An 18,936-nucleotide genomic window follows, 5' to 3' on the forward strand; every position below is an offset into this window, starting at 1 on the left:
TTGTTTGTACGTATCGTTTTGTCCTTTCTGTTCCGTTGGCTATGAGAATATGTCCGTAGTCCAAGAGGGGTCTGCAGATCGCTTTATATATTTTTGTCGCGGTATTTGTACTAATTCCTTTGTCCTTGTATGTTAGTGATCGAAAGTGTTTTGTTCTTTTTATCATTTCTGTTCTGATGGTTCGTGTGTGTTTAGTGAATTTCAGTTTGTGGTCTATTGTAATCCCAAGGTACCTTACGTCGTTTTTCGGTTGTGTTATTTTTCCGTCTGCAGTTATTGTGGGGGAGTCAGCGTTGAGTCTGTGGTTCGTGAGCAGAAGTTGATTTTTTGTCGCGTTTGGCGTTAGTCTCCATTTATAAAACCATGTCATTGTGTTGTTTGTTAGTGTTTGGAGTCTTTCAGTCGCTTTTTCAGTAGTTTTGTCGTGTAGAATTAGAATGTCCTAAAAATCCCACTATATAAATCCTACCTAAATGCTACGTCGAGTATACTGACGACAGGGTTTCCCTTAATATATTTGAAAATAATGGGTTAGCTTGCATAATAAACATTTAATTATAGTTATACAAAATTTGCAATACTGCTTGAAAACATAATAATTAAGATGGAAGCAAAGTACTTTTTCATATGGACGTTTTGTACATGAAATAAGAACAATAAAAATACGCTAACATTTTAACAATCAAAAAAGATTTTTTTGAAAAATTTTACAGTGATTTAAAGTAGGGCTCGGAATTTTAAAAAATCTGAAATTCGAATACTCGTTTAGTGGTTTATTCGAATAGTAAAATTATCCGAATACTCGAATATCTAACGAATATTCGAATATTCGAGAGTTTGAATACTCGAGTATTCGAATATTCGAGTACTCCAGTATTCGAATATTCGAGTTATGACTAGACATAATTATTCGCCTTTTGAATATTCGAATATTCGAATACTCGAATTATTCGAGTTTGATTCCGAGCCCTAACTAAAGTGTTAGTAATAAGCTAAAGATGGCAGAAAAAATTAAAGAGTTAAACACATTCATTTTTTCCCAAATTTTCTCTTTAACTAAACTGGAATTGTCATTTGAAAAACATATCAATGTACTTTTACCTTATAGTTAAATTATAAAGCGGATTTATAAGGTCTTCGATAAATATTGCTGCATTTGGTAATTTGTAATGTGCACTTTTTTGATTCTTCATTTTCAATTCGAAAAATTGGAAAACTATTTTTTGAGTAAAGAATTGAAACTATTGTTTAAAAAAAAAAAAATTGCTAAAAAAATAGACAAAATCAGTAAAATTGTCATTCATTACGCTAAAGGACAATTAATTGAATGCAAAATTGCGCATTTTAATGCAGAATTAAATAATATCGAGTCAAGATGAAAACAAAATTTTCGGACTTGTATTTACAGGAACTCTTTTGTGATATTAAATACTTTATTACTTATATATTACTATATCTTATGATTATTTTCAGAATTGTTTTTATATATTTATTTTCAGAATTAACTTGCTAGTACGTTTGGAATACATTAAATTGCAGGCATATTTCTGGTACCATTCTTAATAGCTTATTTATCATTTATCAAATACATTCTGGAATGCTTTGTTTGGTTTGGCTTGAAACTGGCATCATTCGAGGTTTATTTTCAGATCAAGAGTAGACAAAAAACAAAGCAAAGCTTTTGAAACAAAGCAAAGGGCAATTAAACAATTTTCCAATTACAACTTTAAAACAAAACAAAGCGATATAGCTCAAAGAAAGTTTAAAGATCTGTTAAAAATTCGTGCAGAGTTTCAGGCCATTAAAGACTGTCTTTGAAACTGGTTTTTTCTTAATACATTTTAAAATAATAGTTAATACATTTTAAAATAATAAATAATAGTAGTAAAAATATTGTTAAAATGTGTCAACATTTTAACAATAAAAGTTTTTTTGAAAAATTTTAAAGAACATTAATTGTATTAACAATAACTAAAAAATGGCAAAACAATTGGAAAAAAAATTATACAGAGTTAAACTCATATTTTTCCCAAATTTTCTCTTTAACTAAATTGGCATTGTCACTTGAAAATCTACTTTTATTTTATTGTTAAATTATAAAGCGGATTTATAATGCCTTCAATAAATATTGCTGAATGCGGCAATTTTTAATGTACACTTTTTGTTCTACACTTTTCAATTCGAAAAATTGGTAAACTATCTTTTGAGTGAAGAAATAAAACTTTTGCTAAAGAAAAATGGACAAAATCCGTAAAATTGTCGTTCATTACTCTGAAGGATGATTAATTGAATGAAAAATTGCGCAGTTTAATGCAGAATTAAATAATAATTTACCGAACCGTTTGGTTTGGCTTGAAACTGGCATCATTCGAGATTGCAAAGAACAATTAAACATCGCAAAGAACAATTAAACAATTTTCGAATTACCACTTTAAAACAAAGCAAAGCGACATAAATCAAAGCAAGTTTGAAGATCTGTTAAAAAATATTTTTTAAACAGAGAAAACGGGAAAACCAATACAATTTAAGTCAACGACATACCTTCGAAAATCTGAATGTTAAATAATCTTCATCTTCAAAAACCTTGACACACACATTAATTGCAATTTTTTTAAATAGTTAGAAATAATTGGGAATTATGTTTCAAACGCAGTGCATATTATGTATTTTTTTTTGAAAACTTAAACAACTTATATACAGGGTGGTTCGTATTGAATGCGTCGTAGTGTATCTGGATATGGATTTGCAACATTTGGAGATTTTAAAGGCACAGAAGCTACTTAAAATTAACCTGAAAAATTCAAGTGCGCTTTTAATAAATAAGAGTATTGAAATAAGAAAGCAAAGTATCTTTCATAAAGAACAAACGAGTCCAATTAAACTAATAAAATGCTTACTAAAGCGACTTTGGTATGCTACAATAAAACCAGTATCTACTGCAAAACAGTGGCTAAGAGTAATGGATTTAAATAAGTATTCTTATGACATATATTTAAGGGCAATGAATCTGACTTACTGGTGTGATTTCTTGTTGAATGACTTAATGATCATGTGGAAAAATTAGCGCAAAAATTAATATTTTAAAAGTTTACTTACCAAGGAAGATTTCAGCAATTGGCAACATCGAGCAGGGCTTTATAAAAAAAACACCCACACGATCGCGATCATGCAACAAGGCATCCTGCACTTTCAGCAGGAAAAAAGGGCAAAGTACCGCTAGAATTGCAGCACGAAACTCGGTTTCCTGCTCACCAGCAGGAATTAAACTGATTCTTCGATTCACTGTTCAGGTGATATGTGCCATTTGCTGGACACTACGGACAATGCACTTAAGTTTTTGCCAATTTTGCATCTAATTTTGCACTCGCAATTGTCAGCAGAATTTGTTTATAATGTTACAGGCATTTTAATATATCTGCAGGTCAACGATTGCTTCTAACTGGGATATGCATAGGTAATATGTAATTAACCCAGAAATGGCATGTGGTAATTTTGCATAACCGATGGGTTCATTCAACTTGTTAAGGGCGAGAGCACTCAAATCACTACTTAAATTCAAATTTTAAATTCAATTGGAATTTTTTTATAAAGTTGAGTATATTATTGCAAAATCAAGTCTTCAGAAGGTGCTCAAAAGCGGATTCTGGGGAAAGATTCACGGCATGATGCAATGAGTGGTCCAAGAAAGCGTAGCTGAAGAACTACAATATAGAAATTAAATACCCCAGAATCGTATCCAGACAAACACATGGAGCCATGGGTAGATTGGTTAATTACTTATGGGACATTTAATTTCCATTATCATGATACTGACGACTATTTCCGTAGGGTTGTGTACCTTTTTCTTCTAGATTCTGTAAAAAATGACATAGAGGATAGCGGATCGTCTCCAGAAGTATGCAATTTATTTCAACTGGGCAATTTTTATTAATATGAAAATGAAGACATTGGAACTGTTACACAACTCGCAAACGAATAAACTCCATAAGACAACAACACTTTAAATTCCAGTTTCTACAATACAAATTGACTGAAAAATTCTGAAACGGCAGCGAAATACAAATATTTTTTCATCAATTTCCAATTTTATAGAAAATTGTTTTGCTGAAATGTATCCAAGAGAAAATAGACATAAAATTGATTTCGCAATTTCTTTAAAATTAACTGCATAATATAGCGCTGTTCCTTTTGAAAAATTTACTGCTTTACTTAAGTTGAAACCCCTCACTAGACCTCAATTTTCAACCACACCGACCAAGACAAGATTTTCATTCCATAAATAATCTATTTTATTTTGTTTTGTTTTTTTTTCTTTGTTTTTCTTCCTCCTGTCCTGTCTTTCTAATATGAGTGAAACTGTATTTTTACCTCTCATCAGCTCCTCTCAAAAGCTATCTCAACTTGTCTAGAATCCTTGAACGCGTAAAACATCGGTCTTCCCAACTAGTTAATTTTTACAAAATACTTCACTGCAGTCGGAAGAGCTTTAGAACTTTAGATTACAAAAGTCCATTTACACAATAGTCAGCAAAGATTTACTTTCGAAATTACCAATCGTTCAAGAAAAGTATTAATAGTTTTTAAACTATTTATGCAATTTAAAAACAAGAATCGTTTCCATTTTTCGAAAAATAAGAAATGTTTAACTTTCTTCTAGGAATATTCGAAATACACATTGCCAATATTTGTGTGTGGAAAAAAAACGAATCAACATATATATTTTACACCAAGAAATGCCGCGTCGTTTGGTTTTTCCAAAAACGTTAGCATCTATTTTCCTTTGTAATTCTTGAATTCAACTTTAAATTGTTTCTTTTCTTTATTTAAACTTGTCTCTAAATTGTGGGGCATACGGCTTATCTAACTTATTGTAAAAAATCGATGGATTTTTCAAACATTTTCAGATTTAAAGTTCTTGTTCAAATAAATTACCGTCGACTTTAATACACTAGCAAATTTTCTTTTCGAAAATGAACTTTTCTTGTCTCTGTGTAAAAAAACGTTTTTCTATAACGCAGACAACTTGTAGTTCGTTCGAAATGGCGTGATTGAGGAAATCCTTTATTTAAAGACCTCAAATCGAAATTATGATTTACTCTTTAGACGTTTTCTCTGCCATAAGAGTAGATTTTATCAGGCTAGAGCATTAAGAAAAACACCTGAAACATTAAATTAAATTAAAACACGAAAAAAAAGAACGTTATTGAAATGTTCTTCTTGCAAACTGTTGTCCTATAGCTATAGCTGTATGTTATGTTATAGAGTGCAAAACAAATACATCCAATTTATAAAATCTTATACATCGAGCGACAAATGAGTTGCATATGATTATTTAAAAATCAGGTTTCTTTTTCGAAAAATCGCTCGGGACCGTTGATTTGTGTTTCTTTGCATTTTTTGAACCATTTTTTTATTTATTCAGACTGACCCAAAAAAATCCAACTGAATTGCTCAACAAAATCAACGTTACACTGACAAATTTGGACCAACTTTGAAACTGGATAAATTCTTACCGCTTAGAGCGATTTTATTTCAGTTTAAAGGGTTATATAGTGCAATTCTTCTTTAAAAAAATTACAAAACATTAGTGCTTCAGGTAAAGTTTCAACAGGATGGCAAATGGAACAATGCAAAATTGGTAAAAGTTCCGGGAAGAATTCCCAGTTGGACAAAAAAACTGTTTTTGTATTTTCACACTACAAGCATTAAGATAGACCTCATACCTCGGGAAAAGGTTTTTGAATTTCTTGCGCATCTCATTTACTCACAAAGTGGTCTAAAAAAATCAACTTGGTGGTTTGTAGTGGTCATTTTTTTGTTCTTAAACCCATTTTCAAATTCTAATGATGCAATAATACAAGGCGTTGCATGAATCAACGAAAAACTTAAAAGTAAACTGCGCTTAGTTGAAGATCGTCCACCAGAATCAAAGATTTCGGAGGCAATTCTGGTTTGGGGTATTTTTTATGCAACTCTGTATATCGATTTAAATTGTCTATGTATTTTAAGCTGACAATAACTGACTGAAACATGAGCTCTAGTCGCAAAAATCGATCCAAGAGCAGAATTATAACTGCAAGACTAAAACGCTGTTTTATCTTGAGACCCCCCTGTGAATAAGAAATATGGCCGAAAAATTAGAAAACCGTTTCGAGCTTTTTGGATTATTTCCAAACTTTTGGTATTGAAATCATAAAAATTATTTTTTAGTCTGCTGGGAGCAGGTAGAATTTTCCGCAAATCTACATTTTTTTATTTGCCGCCATGATGTCTGAGGTGCTTAATTTGTAACACAAGAAATAAAATCGCTCGAAGCCATCAGAAATTATCCAGTCCCAAAGTTAGAGCAAATTTGGCTGTGGAACCCTTCTTTTTCGTAATTTTATTCAGTTCTCTACAAAATTATTATTATTTTTTGTATGTAGGACATCCTATACTTACCGTTAACGGTTGTCAGGAAATTGGCGTCTGAAAGTTGTAAGCAAAACTGCCATCCAAATTTAAATTAAGATCAAAAACCGTTAAATTAAGTGCTGAAATGTCCATTCATTGGTTTCTTGACAACAGGCCTTGCACTCCTGGATTATATACTTCTGATGGGCTTATTTAAAATCCAAGGTTTATGTAAATAAATATGAGTTTGTACATGGGCACTTAATTTAGCTCTTTTAGTCTTAATTTCAATTAGTTTATAAATTTGGATGGCAATTTTTCAACAACAGTTAAAAATAAGTATAGGGTATGCTACATAATAATTGATTAGAATGTTGTAGAGAACTGGATAACATTACAAAAAGCTGGTCTTGATATAACATTTTTGGGTCACACTGTATAAATGAAAATTAGCGCAATTAAAAACAAAAATCGACGGATCCAAGCATTTTTTCTCAAAATAAACACCTGATTTTTTATAATTGCACGCAATATATTTGCCGCTCACTGTATATTTTTACATCATAATCTTTCACACGGTTATAAGCTATTGATAAAATTTTTATCCTGAGTAAAACTGTTTAATCATCTGGAAAGCTCCAGCACACAAAGTGTTCGTTTTCTCAATCGTCTGTAGGAAACTTCGCTTTAGAAAAAACGCAATATTCCACTGGCGTAGTAAAACAAAAAATTATTAAGCCATATATTTTACATTTTAACTTTGCAAATGGCCCTCATCAATTAAAAAAAAACAACCTCAAACTGCTGCATTGTAAACAGCCACATTGAATATTAAAATAGAAAATGTACAAGAACTTACTCACATGGAGCACTTATGTTCGCGCTATTAAAAATAGTTATGATATTTACAAGTGTAAGTTCTCACAATTAAAGAATGCAATTTCATTTTTACAAATTGTACTTCCACCATGCTGCCTCTTAGAACGAGTTACGTCTTATCTGTCCCCAACACGCCTGTTCCAGCAAATACTATTGGGGCCCCATCATTCCTACCTGCATATGAGGGGGATAGCCAGGATTTCCGCCTTGTCCAGGCATCGACATTGCCGGAGACTGAATCTGTTGCACTCCGCCCTGCTGGGGCGACGGCTGTTGTGGATCGGATGGAAACGTGAGGTTCATTAGGATTTCTCTTAGAGCAGGATAAACTGTACATTCAACCGTTCCAGCCTGTAACAGAAAACAAAAAGTAAAAAGTGTGGGCCACAGAACTTGATTAACGCATGCTGGTAATACTGATTTATAATTTCAACATTCTTGTTAGTCTAGTCATTTATAAATGGATTAGGAATGGGTAAAATGAAATTTAATTTCGTTTTGAATGTAGGTAATATGTATAATGTATTTACAACATTTAACATTCTTCAATAGGTGCAGTCCAGACTCGCTGGTATTTACGTTATCACTAACTAATCCTACGAAAGTGACAATTGGTTTATGATAACTGTAATACGAAACGAATTATGACATTCAATTTTATCTTGCTCGATTGTAGCTTGCTCTGCATTATTTGCTACCTTTAATTCAAGAAATGACATTACATTTTGCACTCTATCAGATGAAAAATCAACATTAAAATCTCTTAGAATGAATGGTAATATATAGTAGTTTTGCCCAAGAAAACTGAAACCTTAAGTTCGGTCGTCTTTTGGATGTGTTTTCGTCCGAACTCCGTTCGTCAGAAATCGTGGGAAAAAGACAGGGGATGATTCAATTTCATTGCAACGTACTGGAGCTCGTCAAGTAGATCTAAAGTCATTCGTTCGAATTGCCTAACCATTGCAATATGCGAACTATCCGAAACAAATTACTGTGAGTGTCTGCGTGTGTAATGTAATTTTTTCTGGCTGAAGAGAATATTTTTGGCACACCGAGCTGAAAGAATGTTGAAAAACTAATAAGTCTTTCTAATTGTTTTTTAAATCTTCATATAAATAATGGAATTCTCCAAATTATTTTCGTTTTGTTAATGTATCAGCAACTCAATAGTTCCTCACAAGATAACTATTTTTCTAAAAGAAAATCATCCATTATTATTAACAGTTGTATAATTACGCTGTTTATTATGTAATTACCCTGTATAAATCTGCTTATTCAATACATAACAACACATGACCAATTCGTACGATAAGAAAACTTGCAGTGGACGATATCCACATATGCGAAATCTGACGAAATGCTTCCAAAAGACGTCCGGCACAGTTTTCTCACAATAGTTCGTGAATTTTCGTACGAATGATTTCGGATCGAGGACGAGCTTCTATATGTTACAATGAAATTGGATCATTTGCTCCTTCTCGCACGATTTCTAATGAATGCAGTTCGGACGAAAACGCGTCCAATGGACATCGTCCCCCAGACTACACACTATTATGCAGGATGATTCAAAATTGGCGTCATCCCTTTTAAAGGGTAATAGAGGCTCACTTGAAGAGTACGAAAAAAATATTTAAAAAAATTTTTCGAAAATTTATAGATAACAGTTGAAAATCGAATTGCGACTTTGATTTTAAGCATTATTTTGAAATTGTCGTATGTTTAAATGGTAGCATATTAAGAATACTTAAGCATTCAAAAAGAAAAATTACGATCTTTGGTCCAAACTACGAAAAATTTGTATATTACAAAAGTTCTCTTCTATAATTTCTTGATGAAAAGTCAAAGCGACAATGATATTTTTTGTCATAACAGATAGTTACAGATAGATAGCCTTTGTCAAACTACGACTTATTTTGAAGCTCCTTTCACGAATTTGCGGATATGCGTTTAGTTCTCGGGAAATGCCACAGTAAGATAGCAGAAGCTTTAACAACTCACGCCAACAAAGGGCTAGAGACACTGGAGATCGGCTCCAGGAAGATAGTGGACGACAATAGATGTTCGGGTTCCAGATACAGAGGAACAAGTATTGGACCTAATTGCAGCAGAGCCTTCCAGAGGCACTTACAGCATTGCAGAACAACTAGAGGAAGGGCTACATTCCTACCACGTATGTAAGATACGCACTGCACAAGGACACATTAAACCAATGGCTGTTCAGATATGTGATGATATATATCCGTTTTTAATAACAATTAATGTTTTTTACTATTTTTTGCACTCTTAAAACCCCCTCAAAGAAATGACGCAATTTTTAATCGCCCTGTATATATACACACGGCCAAATGGAACGTTAAGGATCGTAAGGGAGAACTCGTATCTACTTGTCTTTATCTACGCCAGACATAAGGGCGGCGTAACGCATTCCAATGGGTTTGGAGACCGTGTCATAAGAAGTTATAACTTCAAAAATGCACCATTTGAGACTAGAGGGGTTGTGAAAACTCACCTGCATTTGGCAAAAGTGGCGCAACACTTGGCCGGCCGCGGTCATTGCAGGAGGAGACCCGATATCTCGCTTTTCAGCTAATTGGGTTATATTACCGGCAATGTCGTAGATAAGAGGCAGAACAATGGAGGGCGGGTCTGCATTGGCAGGATAACCAAGCCTGGTTATTTGTATCTGCAATGATAAATTAACATAAAATCAACGAAAATAGAAAATCAAGATAGTTTTAGAAAGAAAGCCACTTACGAAAAACAAAATTTTATTCCTAATAGCCAGAACCCCTTGAGTACCAGTAGGTACAATCGGTAGGGCATTTGGTGGAATCCTCAGCAGCCACTGGACTGACCACTTCATACCTTGTTGTTGAGCTAAATGCGGCATCATATCGAGACGCATAATTTGTATGAAGTCCTTAAGTACGTTTGGAGGCGAATTCAGCATGCTACAGAACGTAAACATGGACGTAGGCTTGTAAGGCGGCGCGGCTGCCCTGGTTTCAAAAAATCGTTCCAAAACCTGCAGTTCTTCAGGTGACCATATTTCCTTGTGCTCGGCCAATTGGGAGATTTTAATGTGAAGACTTTGCAAATGTTGGGTGTTCAAACCCACTCTGCATTGTAGAATGTCATTGACTTTGAAGTGAATCACTCCAGGCTCTTGTGTTGAAATAATCGTCAGATAGTTTTCGTTATGAACGAAACGTTGCAGCTGTTTCCTCATGCAGACACAGCCCAGGAAACGCTCTAAAGGACTCATTTCAGGTCCGGGGATACCAAGAGGATGCGGTGATGGACAGCATAGCGTTTCCAAAGCTTCATGAGTGAGTAACGTTGGAACTGCTCCAGCCCAGGATCGGGGTGGCAATACTCTAGCCAAATGATTTCCGGATTTTAAATCCATTTGTTGGGGACTGTGCAAGACCGGGCCCCCGGGAGATTGGCCGGGTCTTACTGGAGACGGTCTCGGCATTCCAGGCGAACCGGGCCAGTTTGAAGCCGCAGGACTTTGAGATGCTGGAAAAGGACTCCCATCCGTATGATTAGATGGAATGTAGCTGCCAACCGGCGAATGTCCAGGAATATTGGTAGTTCCTCCTTGTTGAGGACCAGGGCTTGAATTACTTAGCAAACCTCCCGGACTAGCCAACTGGGGATTAAGAGGAGAATTGGGAACCAAACCGGATGGACTGGGATGTGGCATCGGGCTAGGATTAATATTGCTGGACAGGGATGTCGGAGAAGCCAAATTAAAAGATGTGGCAGGACTGGAGCCAAACCCATTATGGGTGGTCTGGGACATATTGGCGGTGTGAGGTGACGCTGGAGTATGCGGATTCGAACCAGATGGGGGAGTCAATGGCGGATGGAAACGAAGGCCTGGTTCTGATCTAGATCCACCAGCTGGAGACTGCGGAGGTCGATGCGAACCCAAGAAATTGCCTCCATCAATTTCTACGGGACTCGGCGGATTGTCATCTTCACTTTGACTCCTACGTCGGAAAACAGCATTTTCATCAATATACTTGGACAAAAACGTTTTCAAACCCGGCGTGGGAAAAAAGACACTCAATACGTTGCACATGTCAAACAGGCTGTAAGCACCATCCCGTATTGAAACTAGTCCACCGCCCCGAATTTTCAACTCTAAGCAATACATTCCTTGAAATGTCAAGCGAATCAGTATGCACGATTGAGCCATGATTGTGAAAGTTTGAACGGGTACCTTGTGGTTCACATTATGGACTCCCAGTTGCGGTAAAGTGGGCAATTTGCTTAGGGATACTAAAGGCTCGTATGTTTCTGTTAGCAGCTGAATTATCTGAGCCAAGTTTCTAAATTCATTCAAGTGCGACTCTAGCTGTTCTTGAATTAATGAGTGAGCGTTCAGTGAGTTCTGCATCGCGCCGAACGTCAGCTTGAATAAATTACTTTTGCAATCCCACACCAAGGACACCATTGCTCCCTTATCTGGCCCATAGCATATGACTAACTTCGCATAGTTGTAACAGCGGATTGAAAACATATTACAGAAGAAGCTAAACTTATCCATTTTCAGATACTCGCTCAAATCATGTACCAGTGTATAAAGCTGGACTATTTTCCACCAATCATTTAACAGGTTTTCCACGGTTTTCGAAGTTTGATCGGCGCTTAGCATTTCGTATTGGAAGTAGATCGGCCTTCGGGATCCCTGTTCCTTCGCATGGCTACTGGTTAACGGTGACGCGTAAAACACAAACTCGACCAGCCAACTTTTTGCATTATTTTTTCCCACAACTCGAATAGAAACGGATAACAGTCGCTTCAGTAGAGCGAACCACGCAGCAGAACCTCCTATTTCAGATGTTGGAGGGGGCAACTGAATTAATTTCAATACTAAACCAGTTGCGTTTGCCTCCACTTGCAGGCCTTGATGGAAAATGTCTCTTCTGGTCAATTCACTAGCCAATGTAACGTAGGGTAAACGCTCGTCGCACATAGCCACCACATGAGCTAATTCCGGAATGAAATAAGCCGGCTGTTTATTGCGTTTCGTGGCCGATTCTATTACCATTTCTCCTTTACGTTTTAGCGGGTGAGCTTCTGCTTGGTCGTCTGAATCACCTAAAATAATCATGATTGACACAACATTCTAAATTCTAAAATAATTTTTTGAGTCCTCAAAACTATCTAAGTTCACAGAACCAGAGTGGCCCAGAATTAGGGCCCAATATTCATATTCACATAATTTTTAATCTATACAATTTGCACTTGAATAGAAAGACGGCATAGAATAAGAAAGCTTCAGCTGTTTGTCATTTCTGGGTCACAGTTCAAGTATTGTACTTGCCCCAGTTAAAGCACCGAACCTGTTATATACAATTTTAACCATTTTAGCCAGTTTTTAACCATTTTTGGACCATTGTTTGGCATGTTTTGTTTGATGCGCTTGAGGATGTTTGCTTGTGATTTGGCGACGGCACTGATAATGACGTAATTGTCTAATGCGCTTGGCCTTAATTAATATTTACATACACACTTCATTACAAAAAACGTATTTGATCAAATATAAATGGCTCTAGATTTAAAATGAAATTACTGAAAGATACTTTTATTTAGTTGTTGACTTTCGTCAAGTTGGAACGTGATCGTCAAATTTGCCTTTGGAAACATTGCAATGCGAAGAGGCACTTTCTACAAAAATATCAACAATAAACAAATTGAAGTCGAACTGCCAAGCAAGAGCAAAGCAATGAATTATCGAAAAGGCGAACACAGAAATGATTATTTAAAATCATGTTTATTCTGTACTTCGGTTTTTTTTTCTTCGAAAAGGTGTATGAATATGCAGTTTTCTACCGACAGTGGACGAAATCGGTCAAATAATATTTTGTGTCCTGTGAATCGCGTTCTTAGATGGAAAATACAGAACCATTGTCGCCCTTATGGCAAGTGCAGTAGTTTGTGAAAATGTAGTGAACTTTTTGAGGATTGAGAAGTAGAAAATGGAGGATGGGGCCCCAGCTTCCAAAAAGCTGGTAAGAATGATCTCTAAACTATAAATCTTTTAGCTAGAACTGAGTTTAGTTTTCCTAAGAAGAGAGAAAGCAACTGAAGTTTTATGGATTCTTTATATTGCTATCTCTTTGCTTTGCTGATTTCAAATAAGTTTGGCTTTGGACAGATTTCCTGCTGTACTAAAGACATTTTATTCTTTCTTTCCAGGTGGCACTGGGCAGCTTTCAGTAAGCATAGCATTTTGTTGCCCCTGGTTACATGTTGAATTTTTACAAACTAGTACAAAATAAATAAGTAAATAACACAAAGTAAGGTTATGTTAGTTTCGTCGTTGGTATACTTCATACTAAACGTCGCATGGCTAGCCAATCACAGGTCTTAAATTGCGATGGACCGTGTGATATTCGATATCACATGAACTTCGTACCATGTGAAGTTTATTTGATAAATAACTGTATCACGTGCTTACCATCTATGGCAGTGAAGGGTCCGTGTGTTGCAACAAATGTATCAAATTCGATGAGAGTTTGAACTTTAAGGAACACCTTTGGTATTTCCGTTTCTATAGAATCGTCTTTCGGATTATCTTCAATACTGGAATGCTTTACTACGCATAGATGAAATGAACAATCAACTATACAAGGATTGCTTTCTTTTTCCTTAAATTCGACTATCTGAAATTTAAAAAATCATTTAAATATAAGAGTAAATCTCGTAAAGCTTGTCAATTCAGGCTTGTATTTGCAAAACATGTCTTAAATGCTTCCAGATGACAATGTAAATATTAGATAAATGTCTCGTTTCGATCTTGTGAATATCCTAGCAAGCGAGATCACTGTGTACCTAACAATTTTCGCTAAAAGTACTTATAAAAAATAGGTTCAGGTTAACATTATACCGCAAGCCAACAGCGATTTATATCTACTGCAATAGTATACAAATGTTTAACTAAAAAAATCATAATACTTACAAGTATTACGTTGGTATGCCTATGGAACTGAATATACATGTTGTGCTTTCCAATTTTAGTAATAGGATGATCAGGAGCGTGAAGAAGTGGTAACCGTTCATGAGCAGACGCTGGTAGATGTTGCAAAGTTTGTTCGCATCTTCTTTTGGTAATCCAATACCTAAAAATGATATAAGATTAAAATTGAGAAAAACCACAGATGCTGTTAAATACATACCTTAGTTCTGATATGTACGGTAAGAGTTTCGCTCGATTCCCATTCAAAATGTTATTGATCTCGGGCACTATTGGCGGATCATACAGAGGAACGTGGCATTGAATCATACCAGTATGAGTATCGATAGTTATTAGAACCTGTTCAGCCCTTAAGCAAGGCTGTAAGATAGCCACATTGAGAACGGCTGGTGATCCTTGAACTAAGCCTAAAAAGCAAAAAAAAAATTACCAAATTGGTACAATTCTATCCAGTAGATAAACTTACATTCAGCGTTTTTGATCAGCTCTTGCAGCTCCAATTGTATGTCATCCAATCGACTACGAGTACGCATATAAATTGTATGAACTAGCAAACGTTCCATTGATAGCACTTCACTTCTTATAGCTCGGTCTGCTATTTCAGATTCCTACAATTATTAATAATTACACACTAATGCGTTTTGTATATGCACAATTTGAAAAAAAAATATGTTGAAGACATTTACCTTATTCCCTAATGAAGGGACATGCAAAACCGCCAGAGGTCTTGCGGGATCATGCTGATCTACTTGAACAGTCAATTTATAGCCAATTTCTGACCTCAAATCGCGCCAATACGAGACCGTCAAGCTTCGCCCGGGAATGTATTCATCCACGTGAATATGATCGTCTAATCTGTCTCGCATTAGTCGTAAGGTCTGCGAGTATAAAACTTCCAATTGTAACGACTGGCAAAAAAAGTGCAAGCAGTTGTAAACTTCTGCCAATGGCTGCGGATTATCTACTAGTCTTGCTTGAATAAGTTGATGAATATATTGCACTTGCAAAGGATGAACTAACGCTTTGCCATCACCAGTTTCTTTATCTTCAACTAGGATGTTGATTTCTAGTAATCTCCAGGGAATAGTGGGTCCATCGCCCATCACCGTTAAAGCTACCTCAAACTCATGTTGTACTGTAAAAGTTACTCTGCCATTTTCAATCTTCAAATTTCTCATTTGCGACATCAAGTTGCCGGTTACTAATCTATGCTGAATAACTTGATTGAGTCTGAGAAGTGTCATTTTCTTTTCTTGCGGTGTAATGGGGTCAGGTGGAACAATCTTTTCCTTGATACATGCTGGCAATCTTCCGTAAGTACCGGTAGTCAAAACTTCAACAGCAGCAGGAATATGAAAATTGGGTAGTCGGGCTTGAACAAGTGTTTCACGAGCCATTCTGGCTAACATATCTGCTGTTTCGACGAATAGTAGTGATTGTTTGTCCAAAAAACCCATAATTCTCTGCAAAAGAAAATCGATCAAAATGAAATTGAAATTAAATATTGAAAATAAAATTAGGAAACGTTTCGATGTCGGTAGCAACATAAAGGTAATGAAAGCATCGTTACCTATAAAAGTTGCACAAAGCCAGAAAATAAAGAGAAGCCAAATACAAGAAAATGATTAGAAATGAAAAACACAGTTTAAAAAATTGGATGGTAACTATTAGAAATTATTGATAGAAACTCTATCTTACCGCAGATTTTTCCACCTTGGAAGCACTATTAGCCCATTTAACTAACGCTAGAAGCCGAACAAACAATTGTCTTGTTCTCGTTGAAAAATTGTAAATTTCGATCTTTCTCTCCATGTCAGTTTTTCTAGGCAATCTGGAATGAACACATATAAAACTATAATTGCACTGTTTTGGATGCATTAGATAAATCAAGATATCGTGCGCTTAAAGCTAAAACTGACCAACACACATCACAAGTTTTTGTGCAAACTTATTATTTGTTGTTATCCTATGTTACCTATAATTCACAATCTAGAATATACTTAATTTATTTTTTTAAATGTAAGTTTGAAAACGTACATGGCGAGATTTTTTTCGCAGAACAATTTTCCGTTCAGAAAATTTTGCGGGTGCCCTTGCACCCGAACTAAACTTAAGAAAACAGTCAGTGCATTTTTATATACATTTTATTTCCGGTTATTTGTAGTTGTTTTGTTATTCTTTATTTTTGTTGTACGTAACACCTTCTACATTAGCTCAGTACATGGAGAATGAAAAATATATTTATTAAAAAGATGTTCTTTATTTCAATAATTGCGCCTGCCGTTAATGTAACAGATTAGAAATTTAGTTCAAATTGAGCAATAAGTTGACGTTGTTAGTGCTTGTATTGAAAATTATTTTAGCATATGCAGATCGCAAAATTAAGGAAACATGGGATTTTTATCTTATATCTATCTATCTACCAGTTTAGACGCAAACAAACTATTTCACACTAATAGGTATGTATATGAAATATTACTTAAAATTAAAAAGTATTGGTTGTCCTGAAACAATTTAGGATACATGTACTTAGAATAAATGAGAACCATTGAATGGTAAAATTTGAATTGGATGTTGAGTGGCACTTTCGAGGAAAAAAATAAGTAAAAAGTTTCCTGGGAAATGGGTACTAAATTGCTCATTGAACTGGAACTAAGCTATAGTCCTCCAATAATCGAGGCCTAAATAGGGATTTTATTTAATACCTCAAGAACTGACCAAAGTAAAATGAAAGAATAAAACTCATCTTGGCATATTCATCAGCAGTGATGTTCATCAGTCAGGATTCTAATTTAATGTTTAAAGGTAAAAAAAGGTACTCTTGTTCAACTTCAACTGAGAAGATGCATTTCAACATTCCAATGCATGCCTAAAAATATATTTGATTTTGGTTGATTCGTATTTCCAACATTATATTTGCGTTATCTAATTGAGGATAAAAAGTTACTTAGTAGATGTAATCATAATTCTGATTTCCACAATTACTGAGGCAATAAATAAAAACTATATGACCATAACACTGGAAAAAAGTACCTCCGGTCTTAAATTTGAAAGCCCATTAACCAATAAATATTTGTTCCTGTCTTTTGTCCCTGTAATTTCGGACACTCTGTATATAAGAACTATTTCTTATTAACCCCCAATTAATACGAAATTGCTCACACGGAAAACTATTTGCGTTGAAAGGAAAACGTGGTCCATTAACGAACAAAATACTTACAATTCTGCCAGTACAGTCAATTCATGGTATGTTCTTTGAATGATGAAGTCAATGAGCATGGCTAACGACATCATTCCACCCCTGTTTCCTTCTTGGGGCCCACTCATCGCCCCTTGGCCAATTGTATTGGCTACAGGGTTTTGTAGCCCTTCTAACGGTAAAGGCGCCATAACGGAGTGTAAACTTACGGCACAAATAAAGGTTCAAATATGTTTTTGGTCATCAAAACGTTTTTCGATACCTATTGATGAGAATTTGTAATCTCGAGGCTACATTTTCTAATAAAATTCAGCAAATTGGTGAATAGAAGCTATTAGCCAGTGATACCCCTTGATAAAGTGACGCAATTTTTATAACATTTGTATTGTAAAACAATTAACACTAATGTTCAGGAGATATTGAATGCACTTTATATAAAGAAATTACCACTATTATATGAATAATATGAAGAATATAACATGTAAGTTATAAACTTGTACGAATACAAACAAAATCAAAACACGAAGCGATTGGCAACGTCACGTCAACGTCACCTTTCACCAGGCTAACAGTGAGCAGTGTGATCAACCGAATCAAATTAATTTTCTTGAAACAATTAAAAATATTATTACTGGTTTTAAAATTATTTGCTTTTTCACTTTTTGATCTATTATTCTTTTTACTTAGTTATGAACTATACAATTTTAGTTTTAAATCGACTAATAAGACAGAGGGAATTCCAAAGTTCAAACGGCTAAATTATGAACTACTCCTAACGAGTATACTACACTAAACTTAAAAGTTTGTGGAGTTTTTTACATTCTTTTAAAAATTGTTTATTAATTATGATGAGCATGTTGTCTTATTAACAAATTTGTTTTTACCTACACAGGGTTTACAAAAAACAAATGGAGTAGCGGCCGCTCAATAAACGCACATGAGCACGTGCACTCAGACTGCAAATTTTAATGTGTTAAAAACCATATTTTAATTTTATTAATCTTGAAATAATTTCGTCATCGCATTAAGTGCCTATTCAGTCTAAAACAATTTCGTGATCACGGAATCGCCAGATATGAAAGAAACATCGGTGGCAAATAATATCAAGGCGAATCTTTTTTTTTCATACTTCATTTTGTCCATTCGCTATTCTAGCGGCCCCTAACAGCTTCATTCACTGTACATTTGTTAAGTAAATTTTCAGCTAGATAGATATTGTGCACGACCATGTTTTTATCGTGGGTTTGGGATTTTTTTATTATACTTCGCACATTGGTGTACGTATAACATGTTGTTACATTATTAGAGGTGTTCTGTTCTGTGCAAATTACCAAAATTGCTGATGCATAAACGTGCAATTTTTACATTAAATTTTTTCTCCCTATTAAGATCCCTTAATTTGTGCGGTTTCTAGAGGTGGCGTTCAAGAATTTTTGCCTCCACCGATTTTCTAAGAATGTGTCATGACACCCCC

At 35.0% G+C, this 18,936-nt stretch overlaps 1 protein-coding gene and 1 long non-coding RNA gene across 2 annotated transcripts in view; both read right to left on the reverse strand.

Moving 5' to 3' along the window:
• The window catches only part of LOC125505877, an 11,590-nt gene extending 7,560 nt beyond the window's left edge, over positions 1–4,030 (reverse strand). Inside the window, exon 1 of the long non-coding RNA XR_007282511.1 lies at positions 3,097–4,030. This is a non-coding gene — a long non-coding RNA (uncharacterized LOC125505877). The remainder of the gene's footprint in view (positions 1–3,096) is intronic.
• A 3,093-nt stretch (positions 4,031–7,123) lies between these two features.
• LOC109544404 (mediator of RNA polymerase II transcription subunit 14) lies at positions 7,124–18,026 on the reverse strand. Its single transcript, XM_048665444.1, has 11 exons — positions 17,725–18,026; positions 17,484–17,666; positions 15,962–16,094; positions 14,950–15,726; positions 14,730–14,871; positions 14,466–14,670; positions 14,249–14,408; positions 13,748–13,952; positions 10,028–12,384; positions 9,782–9,955; positions 7,124–7,623 (listed from the first exon to the last, which is right to left on the reverse strand). Exons 2-11 carry the CDS (start codon positions 17,651–17,653, stop codon positions 7,423–7,425), a joined length of 4,524 nt encoding a protein of 1,507 aa, XP_048521401.1. The 5' UTR covers positions 17,654–17,666; positions 17,725–18,026; the 3' UTR covers positions 7,124–7,422.
• Between the last annotated feature and the right edge of the window lie 910 nt (positions 18,027–18,936).

The sequence above is a fragment of the Dendroctonus ponderosae genome, unplaced genomic scaffold, assembly GCF_020466585.1.
Source record: "Dendroctonus ponderosae isolate FM_Combo_2020 unplaced genomic scaffold, Dpon_F_20191213v2 Dpon_F_20191213_1, whole genome shotgun sequence".
NCBI classification, from domain to species: domain Eukaryota; kingdom Metazoa; phylum Arthropoda; class Insecta; order Coleoptera; family Curculionidae; genus Dendroctonus; species Dendroctonus ponderosae.